General features: G+C 40.6%; 1 protein-coding gene across 3 annotated transcripts; it reads right to left on the bottom strand.

Moving 5' to 3' along the window:
- Positions 1–102: 102 nt before the first annotated feature.
- Positions 103–13,408, bottom strand: CD5L (CD5 molecule like). 3 transcript variants are annotated; one of them, XM_046682921.1, is made up of 6 exons: positions 13,322–13,408; positions 9,294–9,320; positions 6,132–6,452; positions 4,708–5,025; positions 3,842–4,162; positions 103–2,662 (listed from the first exon to the last, which is right to left on the bottom strand). In XM_046682921.1, exons 1-6 carry the CDS (start codon positions 13,380–13,382, stop codon positions 2,634–2,636), a joined length of 1,077 nt encoding a protein of 358 aa, XP_046538877.1. In that variant the 5' UTR covers positions 13,383–13,408; the 3' UTR covers positions 103–2,633. The 3 variants fall into 3 exon arrangements, with proteins under 3 accessions (XP_046538877.1, XP_046538879.1, XP_046538878.1); XM_046682923.1 differs by having other exon boundaries at positions 6,192–6,452; XM_046682922.1 differs by lacking the exon at positions 13,322–13,408 and adding an exon at positions 11,627–11,784.
- Positions 13,409–23,869: the final 10,461 nt, after the last annotated feature.

Raw genomic sequence — 23,869 nt, 5'->3', positions numbered from 1 at the left:
GGGAATAGACTGTCGCCAACTTAGAACTGCCAAATCAGGACAATTTTCAAACTGTGGGCCCCTCCACACTGGAGACTATGCCAGTGGTTGAGCTGGGCCTCAGCTCCACGGGCCAGGAGGGTCCTACTGCCCAAGAAGGGCTGAAAGTGTGTGTACTCCCCATGCACCTCCTCACAGTTCATGGTAGCTGGGGATCTGGAACATGGCACTGGTTAGAAGAGGTTTTTTCACAGGAGGAGGAGCTTGGGGACACAATGCATATGGCTAATTCCAAAGGCTAGTCTACACAAAGGTGCATGTTCCTTCTGAAGACAGAGCAGCAGGAGACTGTCCTGCCTTGCCAGGGCCAAGCCCTACTGACTGGCTTGGGTATCATCTGATAAAAGCTTGGGAGCTGGAGAATCCCAGGACCCTATCAGGCAGCAAGGCCAAATGGGGACTGACTGTCACCAGTTGTAGCTGCCACCTCAGGGTGATTTTCAGGCGCTGAGTTCCCTCCACATTGGAGACTATGAAGATGGTGGGGCTGAGCCCCACCTCCACAGGCCTGGAGGACCCAGGCTGCCTCAGGATGGCTAAAAGGGTACATACTGCACATGCACATGCCAAACAGTTCAAAGTAGTTTGGAATCCGGACCTGAGCAAGGGTGGGGAGAGGGTCACAGGAGAGGCTCTCGGAGGACAAGTCATATGCCAGCTCATAAACCCTAACCTACCCAATGGGCAATACTCCCCCTGAATGCAGAGCTCAAGTTTACTGGACTGCCTTGCTAGGGAGGGGCTAGGAGGGCTGGCTGGGGCATCATCTAAGAGAAACTTGGGAGAGACTAGTGGCATGTCCGGGAAGAAGAAACAAACAGGAGTATTTGTGAACACAGGCAGTCACTGACAGTACGCTGATCACTTCAGGCTCTGATATGCTATTTTATCTTTGGACACCAAGATTAAAGAGACACATTTTTAGTCAGGGAATCATCTTCTATGGACAGTGCTAACCGGCCAGTGTCAACTTCATCTTTCAGCTTCTCAATTTCCTCTCCTTAATGACGCAATCTTATCGGACCCACTGACACTATCTATTAGGATATTGTCAGGTCTTGCTCTTGGAGTGAGATTCACACCATCTCCACCAAGAGCTATTACTTTTATCTCATTGGTTCTCAGGGGTTTTATTGAGTTGGAATTTTACAAAAGAAATTTTAATGTAGAACCTAAGGGAAAATCAAATTTTATTTTGTGAAATTCCAAGTCTGATCTACTCTACTAGGATAAGAGAGCTTTTCAATGACTCAATCAAGGCAGATCAGCAGGCTTCTAGATTCCAGATAATACAGGGTGAGAGCGACAGGATAGTAGTCTGTGGGGAAAATCAGGAAGCCTTGTGAGAACTGATCAGATAAAAGCAAAATCTCTTTGAGTAGACAGAGCAGATCCCCAAATGTCTGTTAAGACATTTTCTTCTCTTCTATGAAGTTAGATTTCTCTACTTATTTTCCCATTCTAGGAAACAGAGAAAGAGTTCCACATCCTGACTAGAGTAATATTTCTATGTTCTCTTTTAACTAACCCTGCCTAAAAGGGTGTCACCAAGAAGCTGGCACACTGCTTCCCTGTGGGTAGAAAGAGCACATCACACAGAGAAGCAACTGTGGAGACTATGAGATCTACTTTATTAGATAGCATTAATGTAGGTATATTGCAGGTACTCAACTTAGCCCCAGAGTCTAAAGTTGTTGATTTTTAGCATTGTCTTGATTCTCTCCTTTGTATCGTTCTCTCTTGCCTCATGCTTGCAGACCCCAAAGTCTGAGTTGATAAAATGAAAATGATATTATCTTGTTGGTATGAGGCACAACTTTGGACCTCCTCAAACTCTTTCTGCCTCTTCTTTTCCTTTCTTCCAGTGGAAGCCTCATAGCCAATTTTTCCTTAGATAAACTAAAATGCATTTGTGAGATTCTTCTTGTTAAATGCCAATTATGTCAGCAAGTTGTATGTACATGGACAAAAAAGGTATTTTATTATGGCCATTCAGGAAGCACAACATCTTTTTCCAAGCGTCATGAAAAAGTCTATGATTACAAGATGCTGCTCTGCTACTGAAAGAATGGTCTACTCTTACCAAGGAATAGGAGAGTAATGAGGTGTCATTAATTGTTGTGATCACCTGAAACTTGAGGAAAAGAGTTCAAAAAGACTCTAAACTTTCCCTCAGGTTCCACGTAATCATCTAACCACATACCCTTTCAAATGTTCCTTTCGTTGTCTCCTTCCTTTCACGTTCTTTATAGACATGGATCTTGCCTTGGTAATGGCCAGTACTGTCACAGTAACAGGCCTGGAGATCCCAGGCGTGTTAAGGAGGCCGGAGAGGTCAAAACCAATGCCAAGGGGTCAGTAGTGAGGAGAAGATGACCGGGAGCTCATCTTCCCCAGCAAGAGGGAATTCAACAACTCATATCTCCAGGCAATGATGGGGGTGTTTAGCTCAGAGAGCAAGGCATAAGCAATTGTTCAGACTCTTGCTGAGAGGCTGAGGGAGTGGTGGCTAAAGCCAGCAGGCCCAATGCTCATGCTGGGCCAATCAGGACCCATGAGGAAGCAAAGGATACTCGGGGCCTGTGAGGGTCATGTCAAGCGTCAGGAAGCCCAGGCTGCTGTCCTGTAAAGAGAAGAAAAATGTACAGTAATGATGGGGATATTCCAAGAAGAGATTATTTCATTCATGCTCAAAGAGACAGAAAGGAGAGTGGGTCCCAGAATAGGAAAGAGACCCTCCCAGAACCTAATCACTCACATATCCCACACTGATGGGAGCCAAATCAGAATCTGGTGCAGTATTCTAGGGACTTATCCACCAGATTCCTTGTATGTCACAAACAGTATTCATGTATATTAATGCATCTTATCCTCACACACTCACACAACACTTCAAGGCAAATGGGCACAAGTGTCTCCCTATTTTGCAGATGAAAATACTGAGGTCCTGAGCAGTTAAGTGACTATCTAAAATTAGATAGCCTCAAAATGGCAGCAGCAGGGCTAAATCTCTTCTTTTCTAGGCACTAGCTGCTCCTCACATCCTTGATCAGCTATCAGCTCTTACCTAATTCCTTAGCTGGGTCTTTAACCACTCAGCCCCACACAACCAGCTTCCTACCCTGGTTATAAAACTGAGCTTCAGACCTGTGGCTCTCTTGAGTCAGCAACCCAGGGACTGCACTTGCATTTCCTGGCTCAAGTTGAGTCAAGCCTTCTTCGTAGAAGAGGTCTACAGTTCAGGGCTGGTATCCCGGCCTCTCTGAAAAGACTCTCTCATGGGCATTCCCAAAGAGCCCCCCACCCCGGAATCATGCCCCCAGATTAATTTAAAATCTGGGGAGTGACAATACAAAAATAGGATGGGGTAAAACCATCATCCATAGTTTAAAATTAGGGTTTGAGGGTTAAGGTCATCTAAGAGAAGTAACCCTGAGTTAAAAGTCAAGACTGGTCATTTCAATTCTACCATTTGAAAGGAATTTTTTATGATTTTTGTAAGTTGCTTATTTTCTCTGATTCTTACTTTCTCCATGTTTAATATAAAGGTGTTGATCCAATAATTTTCAAAACCACTCTTGCTCTCACACTCAGTAATTGTATGGTATGGGTTTTTATATTATTATTCTATTCACTACTAGAACTACTCAATTATATCCCTTGATTTGCGCATAAAGTAGGTGACTACTATGGACAGCTATATGGCACTGGTAGAGCCACCCTCATCCCAGAGTTCACCCCCACCACCCCTTCCTCACCTCCCTCTGTGCCAGTCCTCATGAACTCCATATACAGGACTTACCTGAGCAGATCACAGCCACATCTTCCTTGTGTTTGCAGTTGTGATATCCCCACAACCTGTGCCCACACTCCTCCAGGGAATACTCCTCCCCTGAACAATGAACATCATCCAGCCAGATGGGGCCATTCCCAGGTCCAAATCTTCTCCGGACTTTGACAGATGGAAAGAGGGACTGTCCACAGTCAAGTTGCTTGCACACGACCCGGTCCTCCTTTTCTCCCCAGCCATCATCACAGACAGAGCCCCATTTGCCCTTGTGCAGCACCTCCAGTCGCCCAGAGCAGCTGTTGTTTCCTCCTACCAACCTCAACTTAAAAGGATCTTTGGTGTGCAGGAGGAAGTCAGGGGATGGAGAGAAGCATGGAAAGAAGAAAAAAATAAGAAGATCATCCACATCCTCATTCAAATCTCATCAGTACTTTTGAAACTCTCCTCCTGCGTTTCTATGATTATAGCCCCTTCTCTAGGTTCCAATCCATTTGGCTGAGGTCTAGTCTTTAACTAGGATCTTTTCACTTCCCCATTCATTTTATAAAAATCTAATATTTATAAATGACTATCTAGTAGTTTTTAAAAGTTGAAGAATTCAACAAATACATGGAATGGTGTGCCCTGTCCCTATTATATAGAATTCAATGTAATAATCATTCATGTTAAAATGGTACTTAATAGTGTTTAAAGAACTTTCATATACAAAGGCAGATGTTATCATTTCCATTTTAAAAACTAGAATTGATGATTGACACAATTAAGTAACTTTGGCATGGTGATTCAATGCATGAGTAGTTCTTGTAAACATTGATTGAATGGAATTTCATCTAATTGAATTCATGAATTAACCTAGTCTCTTGATTCATAGGCATTACCTTCACATTCAACCCACATGTCCTCATCGTGGGTGCAGTTGTTCATCCCCCAAGGCTCAGAAGGGCAATCCTGAAGGCTTACTTCTTGTCCTGAGCATGACACGTGACTCAGCCAGATGGGCCCTTGGCCCTTGGTAGCTTTGTTGCAGGATCTTTTGGTCAGTATGGCCCTCCCACACCCCAACTGCCGGCACACCACCTTTGCATCCAAGAGGCTCCAGCCTGTTTTGCACACGGTGCCCCACTGCCCTTGGTGCTTCACCTCCACTCTCCCATTGCAGGCCCCGGTGCCACCAGCCAACCGCACACTCTCTGGAACTGTGGGAAAAGAAAGAGGAAGTGTCTGTTTCCTACAAGAACACAGACTTCCCAGAAAATGCATGCATGCATAATGTACACATCTCTCTGTTCTTGGTGTGTAGTACAACGTATTCTAGAGTGCTTAGCACTGCCTAATAGATGCTTGCTGAAAGAATGGATGAGTGAATCAATGAAGTGAATGTTATTTCTCAGTTCCAAGTTGAATCATTAATTATTTCTGTAGCATTTTTTTATTTTTCAAATTATTTTAGCATTAAAATTTTCATTTGTTTCTCACAAGAGGCAGGTAGAGGCATTTCATAGATTTTTTTAAAATAATAATAAAATACAATAATAGCATATACAATGGGTCCAAGGCCAAAAACCTTTCAGCTCAATTTCAGCATTATCATCCAAGTATCCCAGATTAGTGCTCCAAATCCTCAATCTTTCTAATGTTTGGAATAATAGGAATGAGACCTCATCATCAGGGCACAAAGATTTAGTGATTGTTTCCTTGGTAATAAACTGAGGGCTGACAAAGAGAAGACATGTACCAGTCTCACAGCCAAATCGCAGTCTAAGAGGAAGAAAGTGTATGCAGAGAGGGGAGAAATTATTAATACATGCAAGCAAATATATGAAGGGAGTAAAGGAATGCAACAATACTATATATGGTTGTGTTGTGTTGGTTTCTTATGAGCAGCTCTTGTCTATCTAACTATACGGTGGGCTCCTTGAGAACTTTAAAAGCATACATTATACTTTGCAAGGTCATCTCTTCCCCACAACTCCACCCCAAGCCAGAGACAGGATGCACTATTCAACAAACATTCAGTGGTTGATGGATCTGTGTATGTTTATGTGTCTGTAAAGGAGAGAAACAGGTTATCATATACATTGTAACTAAGAGGAAAGCATTAGGTCAACCAAGAAGGAGTAACAATTCTAGGTGAGGATAATGTTTGTCTCCAGGGCCCACAATTGAGAAAATGTGAGATGTAAAGGACAGAGAGCCAATTTGCCGTTGTGTGAAAGTCCACTGTGAGAAATAAAAACAAACAAGAGTGATCATGTAGGATATGAACAGCTGGAAGATAGTCTTTGAGCCCTGGAATACTCACTCTCACACAACGCTCCTGCAGCCTCATTGTCTAAGCAATTAAAAACGTCTTCATGCTCACATTGAAACAGTGTATCTTCCATGCCATTGCAATCGACGTCTTGGATGAGGAATTTTCGCTCTTCTTCTGATGATGGTTTATATAAAATACCACTGGGTGTCCCCCTGGCTTCTCCACAGCCCAGCTCTCGGCATACCACAGCAACGTCTTTGATGTCCCAGCCATCATCACACACGGCACCCCAGTGACCTTCCTTTTCCACTTCCACCCGCCCTTCGCAGCGGCGGGTGCTTCCCACCAGTCGCACTCTGGATGAAGATCCTGCAAAGAAATGGAATATTGGCTGGACATGTGGGAGGAGCCCGGAGAGTACTCAGGCATGTACTCAGTCATCTTGGAACTCTTCCACCATTCACAGGGGGTGTGAAAAGTTGGATGATGAGAAAGGAGGAGTCAAAAGGGAGGGAGAGAAGAGCTTCAGGACCCCATTTCTGCATTCTGTTTTGCAATACTCTTAACTGTACCCTACCAAGAAATTGCACTTCATGACACCTAGATATGACTGCTGGTTTTTGAGTTTGAAGATTAAGAGAAAGAGGTTAGTCAAACATCCAGCAGTTTTTAGAATCCCTAGCGGTCAGAATTGGAAGGACCTATAGGGGTCGTCAAGTCCACCTGACTATTTCACAGATAAGGAAAATCATCCTCATGAAAATGAAGGTCATATAGTCATACTGTCAAATAGTGGAAGTCTCAAGTCAGAACACGAGTATAGAGATGATATCTGTTGTGTCTTTTCTTCTTCATAATGCTGTTTCTTCCCATGGTAGCCAGATGGAGGCAGAGTGTCTTGATATAATTTGGGCTGATCAACCTGACTCTCTCTCTCTCAATATCAATGATCTACCCCTACCCATCCTTGTTGCTATGACATTTTCCCATGTCCAAGAACCCAACTCAGAAGAAATACAGAGAGCAGTGGGCAAGGGAAGAGTCAGAGCCTCAGGGTCTCAGAACCCCAATACTTAGTCTAGAAAATTCTAGGCATTAGGGATAGGAGGGAGATTCCAAAGAGCCTCCAGATAAGTTCTGAGTAATCCAGGACTTGTTCCTGCTTCCAAGCTACAAGTCTAGGGGTGGAAAAGACTAATAAAAATTCTTTCCCTTACACCAGGTTATAAACATAGAGTAGATATGGTGCTATAGGGAGACCAAGGAAGAGCCTGTCAAACAATACACTTTTGTTGAGCACATATTAGATTCCAGGTATTGTTTTATAAACTCAGGGAACAGTGATGAACAAGATAGCAGTGTTGCCCTCAAGGAGATTATATCTAATAGGCTTGAGGCAATCCCACCATGTCCCCTGCAGCCCCAGAGCGATATAATGAAATAGAAGAGCTAAATTTTCCATGCCTCCATAAAATAGGGCAGTTGACTGAGAGAGGTCTGGTGCACAGGGAAGGGCCACATTTGGACTGGTGGACTGTGGCCTATTGGGATACAAATAGTATAACATATGACAACATGGGCCACATGGGATGACCCAGATGCCTATGTGAATGAATTATGACTTCTGAGGACCAGATTTCCCACTGCCTACCTTGTCTCAACTCTGCACAAACTCCGTAGGACTTGGAATCAACTCCAGAAGAAGTGGTTGAATGACAAAACTCTGGGCTGGCTGATTTTAAACTGCACTGAGAAGTTTATGTTTGGTTTGACCATTTGTTTTGTTTTTCTCTTTTTCTTCCATAACTTTTTTGGGGGGGAAAGCAATATGAGGAATGGAGGCTAGAGATAGAATTCAAAATCTACCTATAAAAAACTAAGAGAAGTTTCAATTTTGTCACACCAAAGTTTAAGGTGTATGAATCTGAGTACAAACATAATACAAGAAGAGCCACCTAGAAAAAACTTTTGGGTCATTGTAACTAAGGTTAGAGTTTGGATAAGGATTGTTGCATACTCCAGGAAATAGTAGCTATCAGGATCATGCCCACGTTATTTTATTTGATTTTGAGCTACAAAATTCTGGCTTTAAATGGGTTTTCATTTTCCATGGAGAGGAGGACTAGAACAACTCCTAGGAAAGAAGAAATATGTAAAGAAGAAACACAGAATAAGTATAAAAGAAATCCAGCTTGAGGGGAGAGAAGGGCTGAGAAGAGATTTGAAAGCTAGAGAAAAGGAAGAGTAGAGGGGCTCATCAGGGCAGTTGTGTGCTAGACACTGTCTTTACCCTACTTTGTTAGCTGAGGGCTTCAGAGAGGGACCTGGGGTGGAGGAAAAACATCTTGGAATGTGGGAAGACTATAAAGAGAGCAGTTGCCCCCCTGCTCCAGCAGTGAGGGACAGCCCCGAAGGCCAGAGAAAAAAAGACCAAGTAATCTGAGTGTTGGACTGGGAACCAAGAAGCAGCACTCCTTAAGGAATCAAATTGCATCCAGCAAGGTGTAGGATCCTCCACATCCATAGCAGAGTTTGTAGTTTTCCCTTTCTGACGAAGCCTCTATCATCAAAAGAAAGAGTAAACTGAAGGGATAATGTAAAAGAAACTGATAATCCACAACCAACTTCCTTGAGTTTGGACCATCATGGCCTTCCTCTCCCAGAGACTCATTCTGTCTGTGCAGCCCCATTTTCTCTTCAGTTGAGCAGTTTGTGCATTGCTCAAAGACTCCTCACAGAGGTGGCCAGTGGCGTCTGAAATTCAATCTGAATTCTGCTGGTCAAGCCATGTGCTACACAGAAGCAGATGCATTTCTAGTTCAAAGGTGGCATTACAGCTGGTAGAGGGACCTGGAAGTGGTAGAACTTCGCAGGGCAAAAGGAAGTTTATTTCCCAAATATGCCCCCAAAGGGATGAGGTGCTTTCTAAGCCTGAAACAAAGCCATCTGATACTTGGAGGTGGCCAAGAGTCTTGGGCCACAGAAGCCAAGTGGGAAGGAGTCCACTTTCAGGACAAACCACCCAAATTCCTTCTACACTCTGGAGGTGAAAATCCACTCATATAAGACTGAGTGGGTGGATTGGGAAACCAGGAAGGAAATCTACTTGGGCTCCTTTGAACCAGAGCGTCTCTCTGTGACCCAGAAAACTTCAAAATTTCCATTCTCCAGAGCTTCGAGGGCTCCCTTTCAAGATCCCCAAAATCTTACCTAAGAGAACAGGTCCGGTGCAAATAGCTGGGGAAAAAAAGAAGGAAGTGAGTGAGATCATGTAGTCAATTTCCAAGGCTTTCTTAAAAAAAATGCAACTCTCTACAAAACCTTTACCAAACTTTGTGGGACAGGTAGAGTGGTAGATAGAGAGCCTCCAAAGTCAGTCCTGTTGGGACCTTTCTTTTCTGGAATGACCAGCCTCAACGGACACATGGACACTGGCTAGGAACCACAAAGACCAATTCTATAACAGCTGACTGACCCATCACGTTCCCTTTACGTTTGATGTTGGCTCTACCCCAGGCATGGATAGATTTGGTTTTCTATTCTAGTCAATCAGATTGATTGGTGAATACTGCCTGAAGTAGAAGTGTGGTGATACAGCCTCTAGGCTCAACAGGAAAGCATGCTGGAGGCCACAGGAAAGACACACTGGTGGGGGAAGGTAAAGACGCCATGGCAGGTAGCACCAAAAGTAGGGGAAAATGGTGGTATTTGTCTACGTTCACTGGCACTGCACTTAGACCAAGGGTAGCAGACTTTTTCTGTAAAGGGCCAAATCATAAATATTTTAGGTTTTATGGACCATATGGTCCCTGTTACATCTACTCACCTCTGCCACTTCATCATGAGAGCAGCTATATATATGTAAATGCATGAGCATGACCGTGTTCCAATAAACCTTTATTTATGTATGCTGAAATTTAAATTTCATGTAATTTTCGTGTGTCACAAAATATCATTCTTCTTTTGACTTTTTCCCACCATTTAAAAATTTAAAAACCATTCTTCACTTGTGGGCTAAAGTTTGCTGACCCCTGGTCAACAGATCAGAAAGCAGTTCCACATTTAGTTCCAAACCTCCAAGTTTAAACACCTGCTGGCACATATTCAAAATATCAGAGTTTCCTCCTATAGTATCTCTGTGTGAATCAACTCCTCCGTATATTAGGCTCCCTCCTAAAGCTGTAGAAAGTCCTGAGCCCTGTGACTGTCAGCGGTCCCTGACACTGAGGCATTTTGAACTGCAGAATTCATTGTCTCCCCACCACCTCACCTTATAGGATATTTCTAAAGGAGCTAATATCTTTGGACCTCCAGCCTACAACTTTTCAGGAAGATCCAAGTACAGCACTTCAGTGGCTTGTCCTGGGACATTTTCTTTTTTTTTTTTTTTGGTTTCCAATAATTTGTTAATAACTCCATCCCTTAATCTTTAGGACGTGGCCACTTTCAGACTCAGTGAAAGCTTGTCTGCAACTGTCTAAAACTCAAGGTTATATTATACATAACATCCTAATGTCTAGTAAAGAACACAGAACATGTACATGCAAAGGAAACTGAACATGCCAAGCCTGATATGCAGATGTGAAGTGATATAGACCAAAAGTGACTTAAAAGCTCTGTAGCAGAGTCAATAATTACGAGTAAAGAGACCATAAAGACTTCACGAAGGAGAGGGGATTGAAGTAAGCCTGGGAGATTCAACAGTACCTTCATGAAGGGTGGGACTAGCTGTTAGGTATATAGGCGATGTATAGATGTTTAAGAATATGCCCAGCAGCTTACATAGAACACATAGGTGCCCAATTGAGAGACCAGAGTGAACTTCAGTGATGCACTGGATCATCAAGACAATAAAAATGGATGTGATAAAGGAAGAAACCTAGAAGTCATGGTTAGATGCCCTAAGTTAGTCATCCTGTGAAAAGGCTCTTAGCAAACCTCTGAGGAACATAAAATTGTCTTCATTTCATGGATGATAACAAAATTTCAGAGAGAGATGGTAATTTAAAAATTCAGACAGCTAAGAAATCAAAGAACAAGGATTAAAACTCAGATCTCTTTGACTTTGAAATCCCCATTTATTCTAAGTTAATTACATAATAAAAAACTTGGGGAAACATTGTACGAAACACTTTTGAGAGGAAACTGAACAATATGATCAATAAAGATATTTGTCTTACAGTTATACTTCTTTTTCTTGCTTTACCTGCTGCTACCCATGGTCCATCTATGTGTCTTTTTATAAACAGTACATCTAGGAAAATTAATGTAAAAAAGGAAATGGGGTAAACTATTATAAATATGTCAGTGCAAATATAGGGAAGTAGAAAAAAATTTGATAATCAAAGCAGATTATAAACTGAGTACAGATTAAGTGACTTTTGGGTTTATAACAGTTGCTAGATATAGAGAAAGGGTAGAACAGAGAGAAGACTCTCCTTGAAAGATACCTGGATCTGCACCAGCTAGGCAGGGAAAGAATTCTCCTCATCAAAGTCCCAGAGTACTCTGAAGCCTAAACCAACAGGGGCAGAGATACTCACCAAGGATCAAGGAGAATAGCAGAGCCATGACCCAGGCAGCTTAAGATGATGAGCTGAAATTTAAGACTGGAAGGAGGCCCCAGAGCAGGAACATTCAGTTTTGGCTGCAAGTGTGCTGAGAGGAGAGAGGCGAGAGGCAGGCAGGTCCTATCAGCAGCAGAAGCCTTATCAAATGACCAGAAACGAATGGGCTCAGGGGGCAGAAACTGACAAGGCTGGACTTGCTGAACTCAGCATATCCCAAGAGGAAGGGAGGTGTCTGTAACCAGCAGAAAGATGCTGAAAACAAACAAAAAAAGACTTTAAACTGTTATGACTTGGTTCTGCTATAATGTCAGCTCCATCCATTTCTGTTTTAGTCCTTTCACCATGTAAACAGGGGAAAGAGTTCTCACAAGGAAAGGTTGGTTCCAAGAATGTGACCACTTCACATTAGAAGATCAGGCAATGCATGACCTCTATGTATGAATCATGGGGGCAATAGGCCAATTTTGATTCCTTCACTCCAGCTGGAAGTGCCTAGAGAATATAGAAACCAGACACCATAGACTAGATCCAGAGTTGCCCTTAGAGGTGCCATAATCCAGAGTCAAGACCATAATCCAGAGCCAAGGTGTCTATCTCTGCAGGTTGGCTTTATTTACTTCAAACCAGCTTTTCAAGTGCTAAGCAGAGGGCCTAGTACATGGATCTACTCTTTTTTGTTTCTTGTCCTGGTTAATGCTCATCTTTGGAGGCTGAGTAGAAACAAGTCCCTGTGGTAATGAAATCAAGTCATTCTTAGTTCTAAGATATGGTGGGATAGGAAGTGAGCAGGAAGACCATCAGTATTTCCAGGTCCCCCCACCTTGCTATTGAGTATAGCTGTGCCTCAGAGCTATTCAATTGCAGACCACTCAAGTACTCAACTACATACGCTAAAATCACTCCCTACTGTTTCAAGCAGAATAATATTTCCTCTATGATGAAACATCTTAGCTTCTCTGTTATATTCAGGTCACACCTCACAAAGCTTATTTCCTTATGGGCATTCATTTATAATCCGGTATTTCTTCATTTGCACATTATTGTATTCAGTAAAAAATTTTTAACAGCCATGAGTGCCAGGTGAATGTGATAGGTGGAGGAAGTACACTGATAAATACGGGATAGTTTGGCGCCCTAAAAGGTTATGGTCTAATAATTTTAAAGCTTGTGAAAACAACTGCCGGGGAAGAAAGTATAAGAAACTTTGGGAACCCAATGGAGGAAATGGTCACCTCTACTTGGGGTTAATCAGAGACTTCACAGAGATGATGACATCTAAGCAGGACTTAAAGGATGAGTAGAATGAAGAATTAGAATGGGAAAAGGGTTTCCTATGCACATGCAGACAAATGAAACAGCATTCTCCATTTAAGAAGCAACAGGTAGTTTGGAATGGCTGGATCACAGCCTGCTTGTTGGTGAGGTGTCAGGAGGCATTCTTGTTGAAGGGTCCAGATGCTGGATGATATGAAGGCATCAACACAATCCAGATCATTGAGGGTCTATATAAATGGGTTGGTAAATGTGAATTACTCACATCCTTCCCTCTCCAGCTTCTGAAATGATGCACTAACAGACACCACAAGCAGAAAAGGCCCAAAACATCAGCTTTACTGTTAATGAGGCTACGTTAGATTGCAACTGGAATCCAAAAACCTATGCATTTACCTTCAGCCTTCAGGAGCCAGACCTGCCCTGCTGAGTTTACTTGGAGGAGAAAAGACTTCATGTGGTCTGTGGGCAGATAAATTGACCCAGATTCAAGATTCAGATGTATTTCTCCTCCTCTCATGTGGAAAATCAACTGAAAGAAAAGGAGAGAAAAAATAAAGATGAAAGCTTTGTCCTCAATATAGTATTTTATTAACAGAGTCAAGAACATGAAGAAAGGAAATGGAGGGTTTTTCAGTCAGAAGGGCATTATCCCAAGCGCAAAAGAAGCCACTGTAAGATGTTATGAATTTTAGAGTATGTGTTCTGACTGCAGCATGCAGAAGGAATAGGAATGGGGGAAGTCTGAAACCAGGGGGACTCATGAGAGACCACTGCACCGGTCCAGAGAGAGCAGAGAGGGTCTGAACCGACAAGGTGGTGAGGGGTTTTGAGGGGAGGAAATGAGTATGAGAGAGAATTAGCTGTAGAATCTATAAAAAGACTTTGCTATTTGGATGTGAACATGAGGGGTAATTAGTGTTTTAAGATGATCACCCGACTTCTGGAAGGGAAAAATGTCACAGAAAGTGAATAAAGATAAATGTCAGCAAGGATAAGTGGAAAGTAGAACACTATACCTCATAGTCTCAGTGTTTGGGGGTGAAGTGGCAGATAAGTGAGTTAACAGGAGTTAGGAAGACTGTATTGGATGGGAAGCTTCTGAAAAGTGGTAAAGGTCTGAAATAATTACTAAGAGGAAAAGGGACCTGGATAAAGACAAGTGATATGACTATTTTTCAGCATTGAGTTAAAAACCTGCATTTGTAAGTGACCTTAGTGTGCCCAGTTGTGAAGTCCCCTCAAGCTACAGTCCAAGGGTTGTGTGTGAGATTATCAGCCTGATTGATTCAGAGTTGGACACTTGTAAGGAAAGTATGTTGGAAGGTTGATAAAGCTGGGAGTTCAAGCTGAGAGAGCAACTCAAGTGACCTACAAGACAGAGAAGATCAGGAAATGGGCTGATAAAAAATGAGAACAGAAATACATTGCAAGAAAGGGGATTTCACTGAGGAAGGACTGGGGAAGGAAAAGTGTTAGACAGTTTAAGGGGTGGTAAGTTGTTCAGAGATTTGGAGAGGAGTGTTTACAGGTTTAGAGGAAAAGCAGGTCTGAGCAACGATAAGTCCCAAGTCAGGGGACTGAAAGAAAGTGAAGGTGCAAGTTTCAGAATCTAAGGGTTTAGGGACTTGAGAAGAGGTTATCAGTAGGAGGCTTATCCAGATGAGGGAGATGGATGCAGGGGATGGGGAAGTCCAAAGCTGTGTGGAAATAGATAATTGTCTGGAGGACATCAATATTTAACACATATAAGAGCACAGAAGTGGGGTGCTCTAATGAAGGATGAGCAACATGTTCTGCTGGTTTTGCATCAAGGTGAAACCCAACTGACAAATAACTGAGTATGTCAATTATTGGTGGTCTCTGTGAGAGTAGGAAAACATCTGAGTTGTTCCCTCTGAGTTATACCCAGTACTCAGCATACAATAAATGATTGCTGACCCTGTGAGTGAATGAATGATTATATTGGCAGCCAAAGAGCGTCACCAAGAATTTCAACCATCAGAACACCATCTCTTGTCCATTATGTCCAGATTGTCTTGTATGAGCTGGGGGATAGAAGTCATAGGGTCTCCAAGAGGAAAAACTATTAGGAAATATATATTCTGTCTATTTAGGGTTGGCAAAAATCAAAGGAAGATCTGAATAGCTAACAGGATATCAAGTCAATCGGGGTCCACCATTGTAATAATGAGATAGATTATTTTTTTCAGGAAGACTCATTTCATTCATGCTTAGTGGGACAAGATTTTTGATGTGTACATGTCTTACATAGAATTGGCTTTGAAACTGGGTAGGCATGAGCCCACAGGTAAGAGTCACTCAAGTGTGCTTCCTGGGTGGGAGAAGGTAAGGACTGACATTCTGAGATGGTTGCCAGAATGACTAGGGCTCTCTTGGGCTGCCTTTCTATAATAATTGGTCTAAAACAAGATTCTGGTGAGTTTGGCTGCTCTTTCCTGTGTACATCTGTAAACACCTGTAAATAACATCATTGATTCCCTTCTGTTGCTCTCATTTGTTTATCTTCCTCTCCACCTCAAGCATCCAGGATTGAGAAGTTGCTCAAAATAAGGAATACATCCAACACTAAAGGTTGAGGGAGCATAAGCACAATCTTTTGGAATTTAGAATAAAACCATTTCCTGGAATTCTTGAGGAGAAAACAAGACCTCCATATGGATACTACAGGAAATTATATTTTCGACTCACCATGAGAAAAATCTGAAGACAAAATAGGTTGTCCCAGAGATCATGACCTATAACTATAGGTGTTTAGTCATATGGCCTGTTAATAGATACTCCATTATTTATGGTTGGTTGATTATTATTAATTTTTTTGTTACCAAGTCTCAAAATTGCAAAAACATTCTAAACATGGTCAAGCAAAAGATCCTAAACACTTGTTAAAATACTAGAAGAAGACCTGTCAGTCTGGGGCCCTTGTGGATGCTAAGGGACAGGAAAGATACCTGGACTGTGGCCTCCCTCAGCACATGACAAAGCTGTAATAGCCTCTCATTCTTCAGGCACCATAAATGAGAAATCCAGGAGAAAGGAGGACTGGTGATAGCAGCCAAAAGAGTGGAGTCCACAGGGAGGGAATCCTATAAGCCTGGTTGCACTATCTGCATCCTGCCTGGCTGTCCATGTCCTGCTGGCAGTAAAACAGGCTCTGGCTGTCCAGTAAAACTCCATCCCTGCTGTGCTTTGCCCTGTAACTTCCACCTGTGTTTTTCTTGACTTCTCTGGAACCATCCTTACAAAGAGGCATTACAGTGCAGAGGCTAAGAACATGTGCTTTGGAGGCAGGCAGACCTGGTTACAGTTCCAACTCAGTCACTTAATAGCCATTTGACCTTGAGCAAGATACTTTGACCCTTTGGCATACTTTTATTGAACAGAATTTATACCTTTTTTGCCAGAATGATCAGTTTTCACTTCTGCCTTTTATTAAATACATGTTTAACTAATTCAGTCTTGCTTAGTCTGCTTTCATGTTCCCCTTTTAAATGGGAAATCAAAAGTGACAGCAAAGCAAGTAGCTTATAGAGTGACTCCTTAGACAAGCACTAAGCAGAGGAAGCCAGCTTACTTCCTAATGCTAATTAGGCTTAATTAGTTCTTCTGTGCCCTAAAGCTAGTTCCCTGGACATTCCTGATCCTAAACTTAGGTCATATGAAAGACATTCCCTGTGGGAAAGCCCTAATTCTGGTAACATAAGAATAAATGGTTCAGTACAGGGTCCAGAGGAAGAGAGCAAGAGGAGCTGTCTGAGGCGTTGGTCCCAGATTGGGAAGCGTCCCAGGGGTTACTGGCCACCACTGCACTATGACGCCTCATCACAGAATACATTGTCCTAAAGCTGAAATAAAAGTTCTGTAATGAGTCACATGCACAATTTACTCCTGTGTGCTTCCTACTTAGCCATGGGGCTATTGTACTGTCAAATTCCAATCCTTCCTCACCAAGGAGATGATGATTTTCCTTAATCTCTGTGACCAAGAGACCAAGACAAAAGTGCCATATTAAAAGACAGTGTATTTTGAACATCACAGTATAAGTGCAACACTTTTAGAATGACATTTTAAATTAATTACTTCTATTTTATTCTTATAGCTATTAGAGTATCCATCCTTTATATTTAGTTAATATTAATATTTTGCCTAATTAATAACTATTTATAATAATATAAATAAATAAGCATTATAAATAATGTCAATTATAATTGTTTTAATTAATATTTTAAATATTTATATTTTAATATTAACTTTTGACAACTTGAAAATATCAATACGTTGTGAATATTTAAGTTGGGTAAAAGAACTTCTACGAAAACGGAAATATGAGAGAAAATTCTACATAGATGTATAGTAACACAGATATAGATTCAGATATAAACATAGACACAGATATCTTATCTCTTGCAGGGGTAGAATCAAGAGTTAATTTCTACGAGACTAAGAAAAGATACGTTAGGAAGACTCAAAATGTTTAATGAGAATTTATTTGGTTTTACCTTGGTGGTGAGGGAGTAATGTGAGTTTTCTAAATTCTATCAAATCTCCCCTATAAAATCATTAGTAGCATCTCTTTTGCTCATAAATGTGATTTTTCATATCATTGCAGTTTTGGCAGGGGACCTAATGTTTGGAAAAATGAGTGCTAGATCATGTGTACAGGACATGTTCAAAGATTGTGCAACCAAGGAACTAAAGTTTATAATCAAATCTGATGTGCTGCCAGCCAACTTGAGTTAAAATCTTTTTGGACTTCACCAAGATGGCAACATGGGAGGCTCCTGAATTTCCCTACCCGATGGATGCACCAAACTACACAGGTCAACTCCCTCTGAGAAAAATCCAGAAACTACTTGAGTGACTTCTACAAATTGTACAACTAAGAAAATAGCCACATTGAAACAGGTAGGAAAGGCTAAGATACACTCCTTCCAAAAGCCCCTGACACAGCACCTTATAATCAGGAAGGAACCTCTAACTCCCACCTTCCCCCTGAGGGGTGACAGGTTTAGATCAAACATCTAGCACTCCAAATTTTAAGGCTTCCACCCAAATGATGGTCCCCTAATCACCTAACTCTGAGATCCGGTGGGGACTGCATTCATGAGACCCGTAGGATGATAACAAACAAAAAACTAGTTGTTAAGTGGGTACGAAAAAACTTTTCACAGCTATCTCCCCCACCCCAGACTCAGGTAAAAAGCAGTTGCAAGAGGGAAGTTTATAGTGATAAATGCCTGAATCAAGAAAAAAGAAAGATCTCAAATAAACAACCTAACTTTTACACCTCAAGGAACTAGAAAAAGGAAAATCTGAGCCCAAAGTCAGTAGAAGGCAAGAAATAACAAAGATCAGCGGAGAAATTAGAATGGTAATAGAAAAGTTCAATGAAACTAAAAGCTAGTTTTGTGAAAAGATAAACAAAATTGACAAAATTTTAGCTGGACTAAGAAGAAAGAGATGATTCAAATAAAGAAAATCAAAATGAAGGAGGAGATGCTAAAAGTGATAACAGAAATACTAAGGATCATAAGAAACTAGAATGAACAATTATATGCCAACAAATTAGAAAAACTAGAAGAAATGAATAAATTCCTAAAGCATACAACCTACAAGGACTGAATCATGAAGAAACAGAAAACCTGAAGAGACCAGTAACACTGGAAGAGATTGAATCAGTAATCTAAAACCTCCCAACAAAGAAAAGTCCAGGACCAGATAGTTTCATTGGAAAATTCTACCAAATATTTGAAGAAGAATTAATACCAATCCTCTTCAAACTCTTCCAAAAAATTGAAGAGGAGGAAATACTTCCAAATTCATTTTATAAGACCAGCATTACCCTGAAACTAAACACTGACAAGAACACTAAAAGAAAAGAAATTACAGTTCCTAATGAACATAGATGGAAAAATTCTCAAAAAGATATTAGCAAACTGAATTCAACAGCACATTAAGGATCATACACTGTAATCAAGTGAGATTTATCCATGTGATGCAAGGATAGCACAACATACACAAATCAATAAATGTGATACACTTCTTAACAAAATGAAGATTAAAATTCATATGATCATTTCAATAGATGCAGAAAAATTATTTGATAAAATTGGACATCCTTTCATGTTAAAAACTGACAACAAACTAGATGTAGATGGAAGTACATCAACATAATAAAGGCCACATATATATGACAAGCTCATAGCTAACAGCATACTCAATGGTGAAAAACTGAAAACTTTTCCTCTAAGATTAGGAACAAGACAAGGATGCCCAGTCTTACTACTCTTGTTCAACATAGTACTGGATGTCTGGCCAGAGCAATTAGGCAAGAAAAAGAAATAAAATGCATCTAACTTGGAAAGGAAAAATGAAATTGCCTCTATTTGCAGAGGACGTTATCTTACATATAGAAAATTTTAGACTCCACCAAAAAAACTGTTAGAACTAATAAACAATTCAGCAAGTTTGAAGGGTACAAAATCAACATACAAAAATTAGTTGTGTTTCTATACACACACAAAAAATGAACTATTGGAAAGAGAAATTAATAAGACAATCCCATTTACAATAGCATCAAAAATAATAAAATACTTAGAAATAAATTTGACTAAGTTGATGAAAGATCTGTGCACTAAAAACTATAAAATATTGATGAAAGAAGTTGAAGAAGACAAGTAAATGGAAGGATATTCCATGTCCACTGATTGAAAGAATTAATATTGTTAAAATGTCCATACTACCCAAAGCAATCTACAGATTTAATGCAATCACTATCAAAATTCCCTGGCATTTTTCACAGAAATAGAAAAAAATCCTAAAATTTGTATGGAACCATAAAAGACCCAAAATATCAAAAGCAATCTTGAGAAAGAATAATAAAGCTGGAGGCATCACACTTCCTGATTTCAAACTATACTATAAAGCTATAGTAATCAAAATAGTATGGTACTGGCATAAAACAGACACAAAGATCAATGGAACAGAATAGAGAGCCAAGAAGTAAACCAATCCATATATTGTCAATTAATTTTCATCAAAGTCACCAAGAATACACAACAGGAAAAGGATAGTGTATTCAACAAATGGTGTTGGGAAAACTGAACAGCAACATGCAAAAGAATGAAACACGACTCCTATCTTACACCATACACAAAAATAAACTCAACATGATGAGAGACTTAAACACAAGACCTGGAAACATGAAACTAGAAGAAAACATAAGGGAAAGCTTCTTGATATTGGTCTTGGCAGTGACTTCTTGGATTTGACACCAGAAGCAAAGGCAACAAAAGCAAAAATAAAGAAGTGGGACACACCAAACTAAAAACTTCTGCAGAGCAAATGAAGCCATCAACAAAATGAAAAGCCAACCTGTGGAAAGGAAGAAAATATTTGCAAAATACATATCTAGTAAGAAGTTAATATCGAAAATATGTGAGGAACACACACAACTCAATAGCAAAAAAACAACCCAATTAAAAATGGGCAAATGATCTGAAAAGACGTTTTTCCAAAGAGGACATACAAATGGCAAACAGGTACATGAAAAGATACTCAACATCGCTAATCATCAGGGAAATGCAAATCAAAACCATAATGAGAGAGCACCTCACACCTGTTAGAATGTCTGTTATCAAAAAGACAAGAGATTTTTTGGTGAGATTACTGGTGAAGATGTGGAGAAAAGAGAACACTTGTGCACTGTTGGTGGGAATCTAAATTGATACAGCCACTATGATGAACAGTATGGAGGTTCCTCAAGAAATTAAAAATAGAATTATCATGTGATCCAGCAATCCTACTTCTAGGTATATATCAAGAGAAATGAAATCAGTATCTCAAAGAGATTTCTGTCCTCTCATTTTCATTACAGTATTATTCACAATAACCAAGGTATGGAAACAAACTAAGTGTCCATTGATGGATGAATGGATAAAGAAAATATGATATATATACACATATACACAGTAGAATGTTATTCAGCCTTTAAAAAAGAAGCAAATCCTGCCATCTGTGACAGCACAGATAAACCTGGAGGGCATTATGCTAAGTGAAATAAGCCAGACATGGTGATGGATTGTAATTAGTCTTTGGGTGGTGAGCATGATGTAATCTACACAGAAATCAAAATATGATGTACACCTGAAATTTATACAATGTTATAAACCAATGTTACCACAACAAAATAAAATAAAATATGCCTTGGAAAAAAACAAATAAATAAGCCAGACAGAGAAAGACAAATATTTCAAGGTATCACTTATATATGGAACCTAAAAAATAAAAAAAATTGAACCCATAGAAACGGAGAATAGAATGGCAGTTGCTAGAGGCTGAAGAGTAGTGGAAATGGGAAGAAGTTGGTACATGGTTCATGGGTTCATATCCCCGGCATGGACCTTCTGGAGAGAGGACTACTTATTGATACTTGCAAGTGATTGAGATTTCAAGGGTACAAATTTTCAGTTATAAGATGAATAAGGTACAAGGATCTAATGTATAACACTGTGACTATAGTTGGTAGTACTCTATTGTATAATTGAAATTTGCTAAGGCAATAATGATACAGCTGTGATATAAGTTCCCCTACATCAAAACCAGCATATATGGGGTTAAAACTAAAAGCACTCATCCCCTTTCTCTGCTTCTTTACTTACATTCTTATGTAAATATCTGTTTCTTCAACCTTTGACACCCTGAGCTTTACAACCAAATAGAAGTTACAAATTGTTAAAGCCCAGGTGGCCTCACACTGGGCTCACTGGTGTTTGGCTAATCACAGGTCATTGAAGCTTATTGCAGGGACGCTGATGTCCAGAGAATATAAAAAAACTAAAACATCCCAGGCCCCAACTCCTTGGCTTCCTGGTGCCAGATCCATGATCCACCATGGAAAGAGACAACCAAGAAGACCCACCTGTGGCATCCCTCATCTCTTCATTCCTACAAACAGCCTCACAAGGCCAAACACAGGCTGATGGGAAAACACCAGCCAAAAAGGCTACACATCCCCTCCTCTGCCTAAAACCCCAAATAAGAACCCCTACTTGTAGCTTTTTGGGGAGTGTGGGATTACAGCATTACCTACCCATTCTCCTTGCTCAGCTCTTTGCAATAAAAAAATCCTACTTTCTTCCTCCACACCCGGTGTCAGAGATTGGCTTGCTGTGCAACGGGTGAGCTCGCTCACTTCAGGTTCAATATCAGTAAACCTTAAGCATTCTCACCAAAAAAAGAAAGGTAAATATGTGAAGTGATGGATATGTTAATTAACTCAATTGTGGGAGTCCTTTCACAATGTGTACATATTTCAAATCATCATATTGTAACTTTAAATGTATTACAATTTTATTTACCAATTTTACCTCAATAAAGTTGAAAAAAAGAAGATTGTGAAATTGGTTACTGATATCTTTAGTCCACCTTGCATATCTGGGCTTTACAAGACAATGCTAAGAATTCACTAGATAATAAGGAATTTATTTAAAAATGTTTTTCAAGGGCCAGCCTAGTAACATAGTGGTTAAGTTCGTGCCCTCTGTTTCAGCAGCCTGGGGTTCATGGGTTCATATCCCGGGCATGGACCTACACATTACTCATCAAGCCATGCTGTGGCAGCATCTCACGTACAAAATAGGGAAGGATTGGCACAGATGTTAGCTCAGAAACAATCTTCCTCAAACAAAAAGATGAAGATTGGCAACAGATGTTAGCTCAGTGTCAATCTTATTCACCAAAAGAAAAAGAAATTCAGCGTACTGTGTACTTTTTTCCACTCGCTCCAAAACAAAGCAAAAGAAAAGTTCAGCAAATCCATCAGAAAATTTTACACATATCCACTGCAGTTTGGAGGGCAGTGGACCAGCACCTGGCTCACTTATGTAAATATCTAAAGGTGAGCAGCTGTCTGGAGTTTTGTCGGGAATAACTGGTGCATTCAAATTTCAGCTGGGAAAGGTGTGCTTTCCAGGGTTTAATGTAGACCAGAATGGATCATCTTGAAGCAGACCCCACCAGAGGATGCATGGGAGAGTAAGGAGACTACAGAGGAAATATGTGAGAAAGGCCCAGGAGCTGTGGGGGAATTATAAGTAGCCCGTGGAGGAAGCATCATCACATCAGGAAACTGCAGGTGGATGCTCATGTGGAGGAAGATCTGAAGAAGCCACAAAAATCCTACTAAAGAGAAAGAGGCAGCTGGTGGACACGGGCCTCATCCAAGGGGCACCAGCCCCATTATTATCGACCCCTCCTCACAGGAGACTTTGCCCTATTTTATTAACACTCCCATCCTGCTCCTCCCCACTTCTTGAGGAAATGACCCAAAATAGCAGCTAATGAGTCGAGAAGGAAGTAACGCAAAAAAAGAGAAAAGAAATGGGCCACAATCCTATTTCCTCCATGCAGACTTCCAAGTAGGAGGCAGCCCTGAGCTGAGAGAAGGATGAGGAAGAAGCTGTCAGATGAGAAGGGCAAGTTTTAAAATGGACGAGATTTATTCTTTCGTTTTCTTTTCTTTCTTTTTTTTACTATCTGGAGAGAGGACTACTTATTGATACTTGCAAGTGATTGAGATTTCATTTAGTGGTGAAAAATAAAAAGACTCAACAAAGTAAGGGAAAACAAATAGACTCAACAAAGAGGGAAATAATAAAATTACTTTCCATTTGCACCATGCCAAGTAATTTAACAAACTGAACTTGAATAAATTCAATAACATTATATTCAATAATGCTTTGTGTAGAGGAGGTTTACTTTGGAAATGAGAAGAAGAGATGAGTATTGTAAAATCGGGCATTGGGAGAATGAAGTATGCTGCAGACATGGCGCCATCCAGGTCACAGGAGGAAAGGACAGGACACAAAGTGTAGGAAAATCATACTGTGACCCCTATTCAAAATAAAAACACTGATTTAGGCT

This window comes from Equus quagga, chromosome 13 (assembly GCF_021613505.1).
Source record: "Equus quagga isolate Etosha38 chromosome 13, UCLA_HA_Equagga_1.0, whole genome shotgun sequence".
Lineage (NCBI taxonomy): Eukaryota > Metazoa > Chordata > Mammalia > Perissodactyla > Equidae > Equus > Equus quagga.
Note: the sequence above shows the minus strand (reverse complement) of the source record. Positions and strands in the feature narration are given on the sequence as shown.

What these genes read in the sequence shown, in the direction of transcription:
- CD5L (XM_046682921.1), bottom strand. Translation starts at nt 13,382, where the DNA reads ATGAAGTCTTTTCTCCTCCAAGTAAACTCAGCAGGGCAGGTCTGGCTC. An exon ending in CACCGGACCTGTTCTCTTAG is followed by an intron (nt 6,453 to 9,293) that starts GTAAGATTTTGG and finishes ATTTCTTTGCAG; the next exon opens with GATCTTCATCCAGAGTGCGA. An exon ending in CATGTGGGTTGAATGTGAAG is followed by an intron (nt 4,163 to 4,707) that starts GTAATGCCTATG and finishes TGCACACCAAAG; the next exon opens with ATCCTTTTAAGTTGAGGTTG.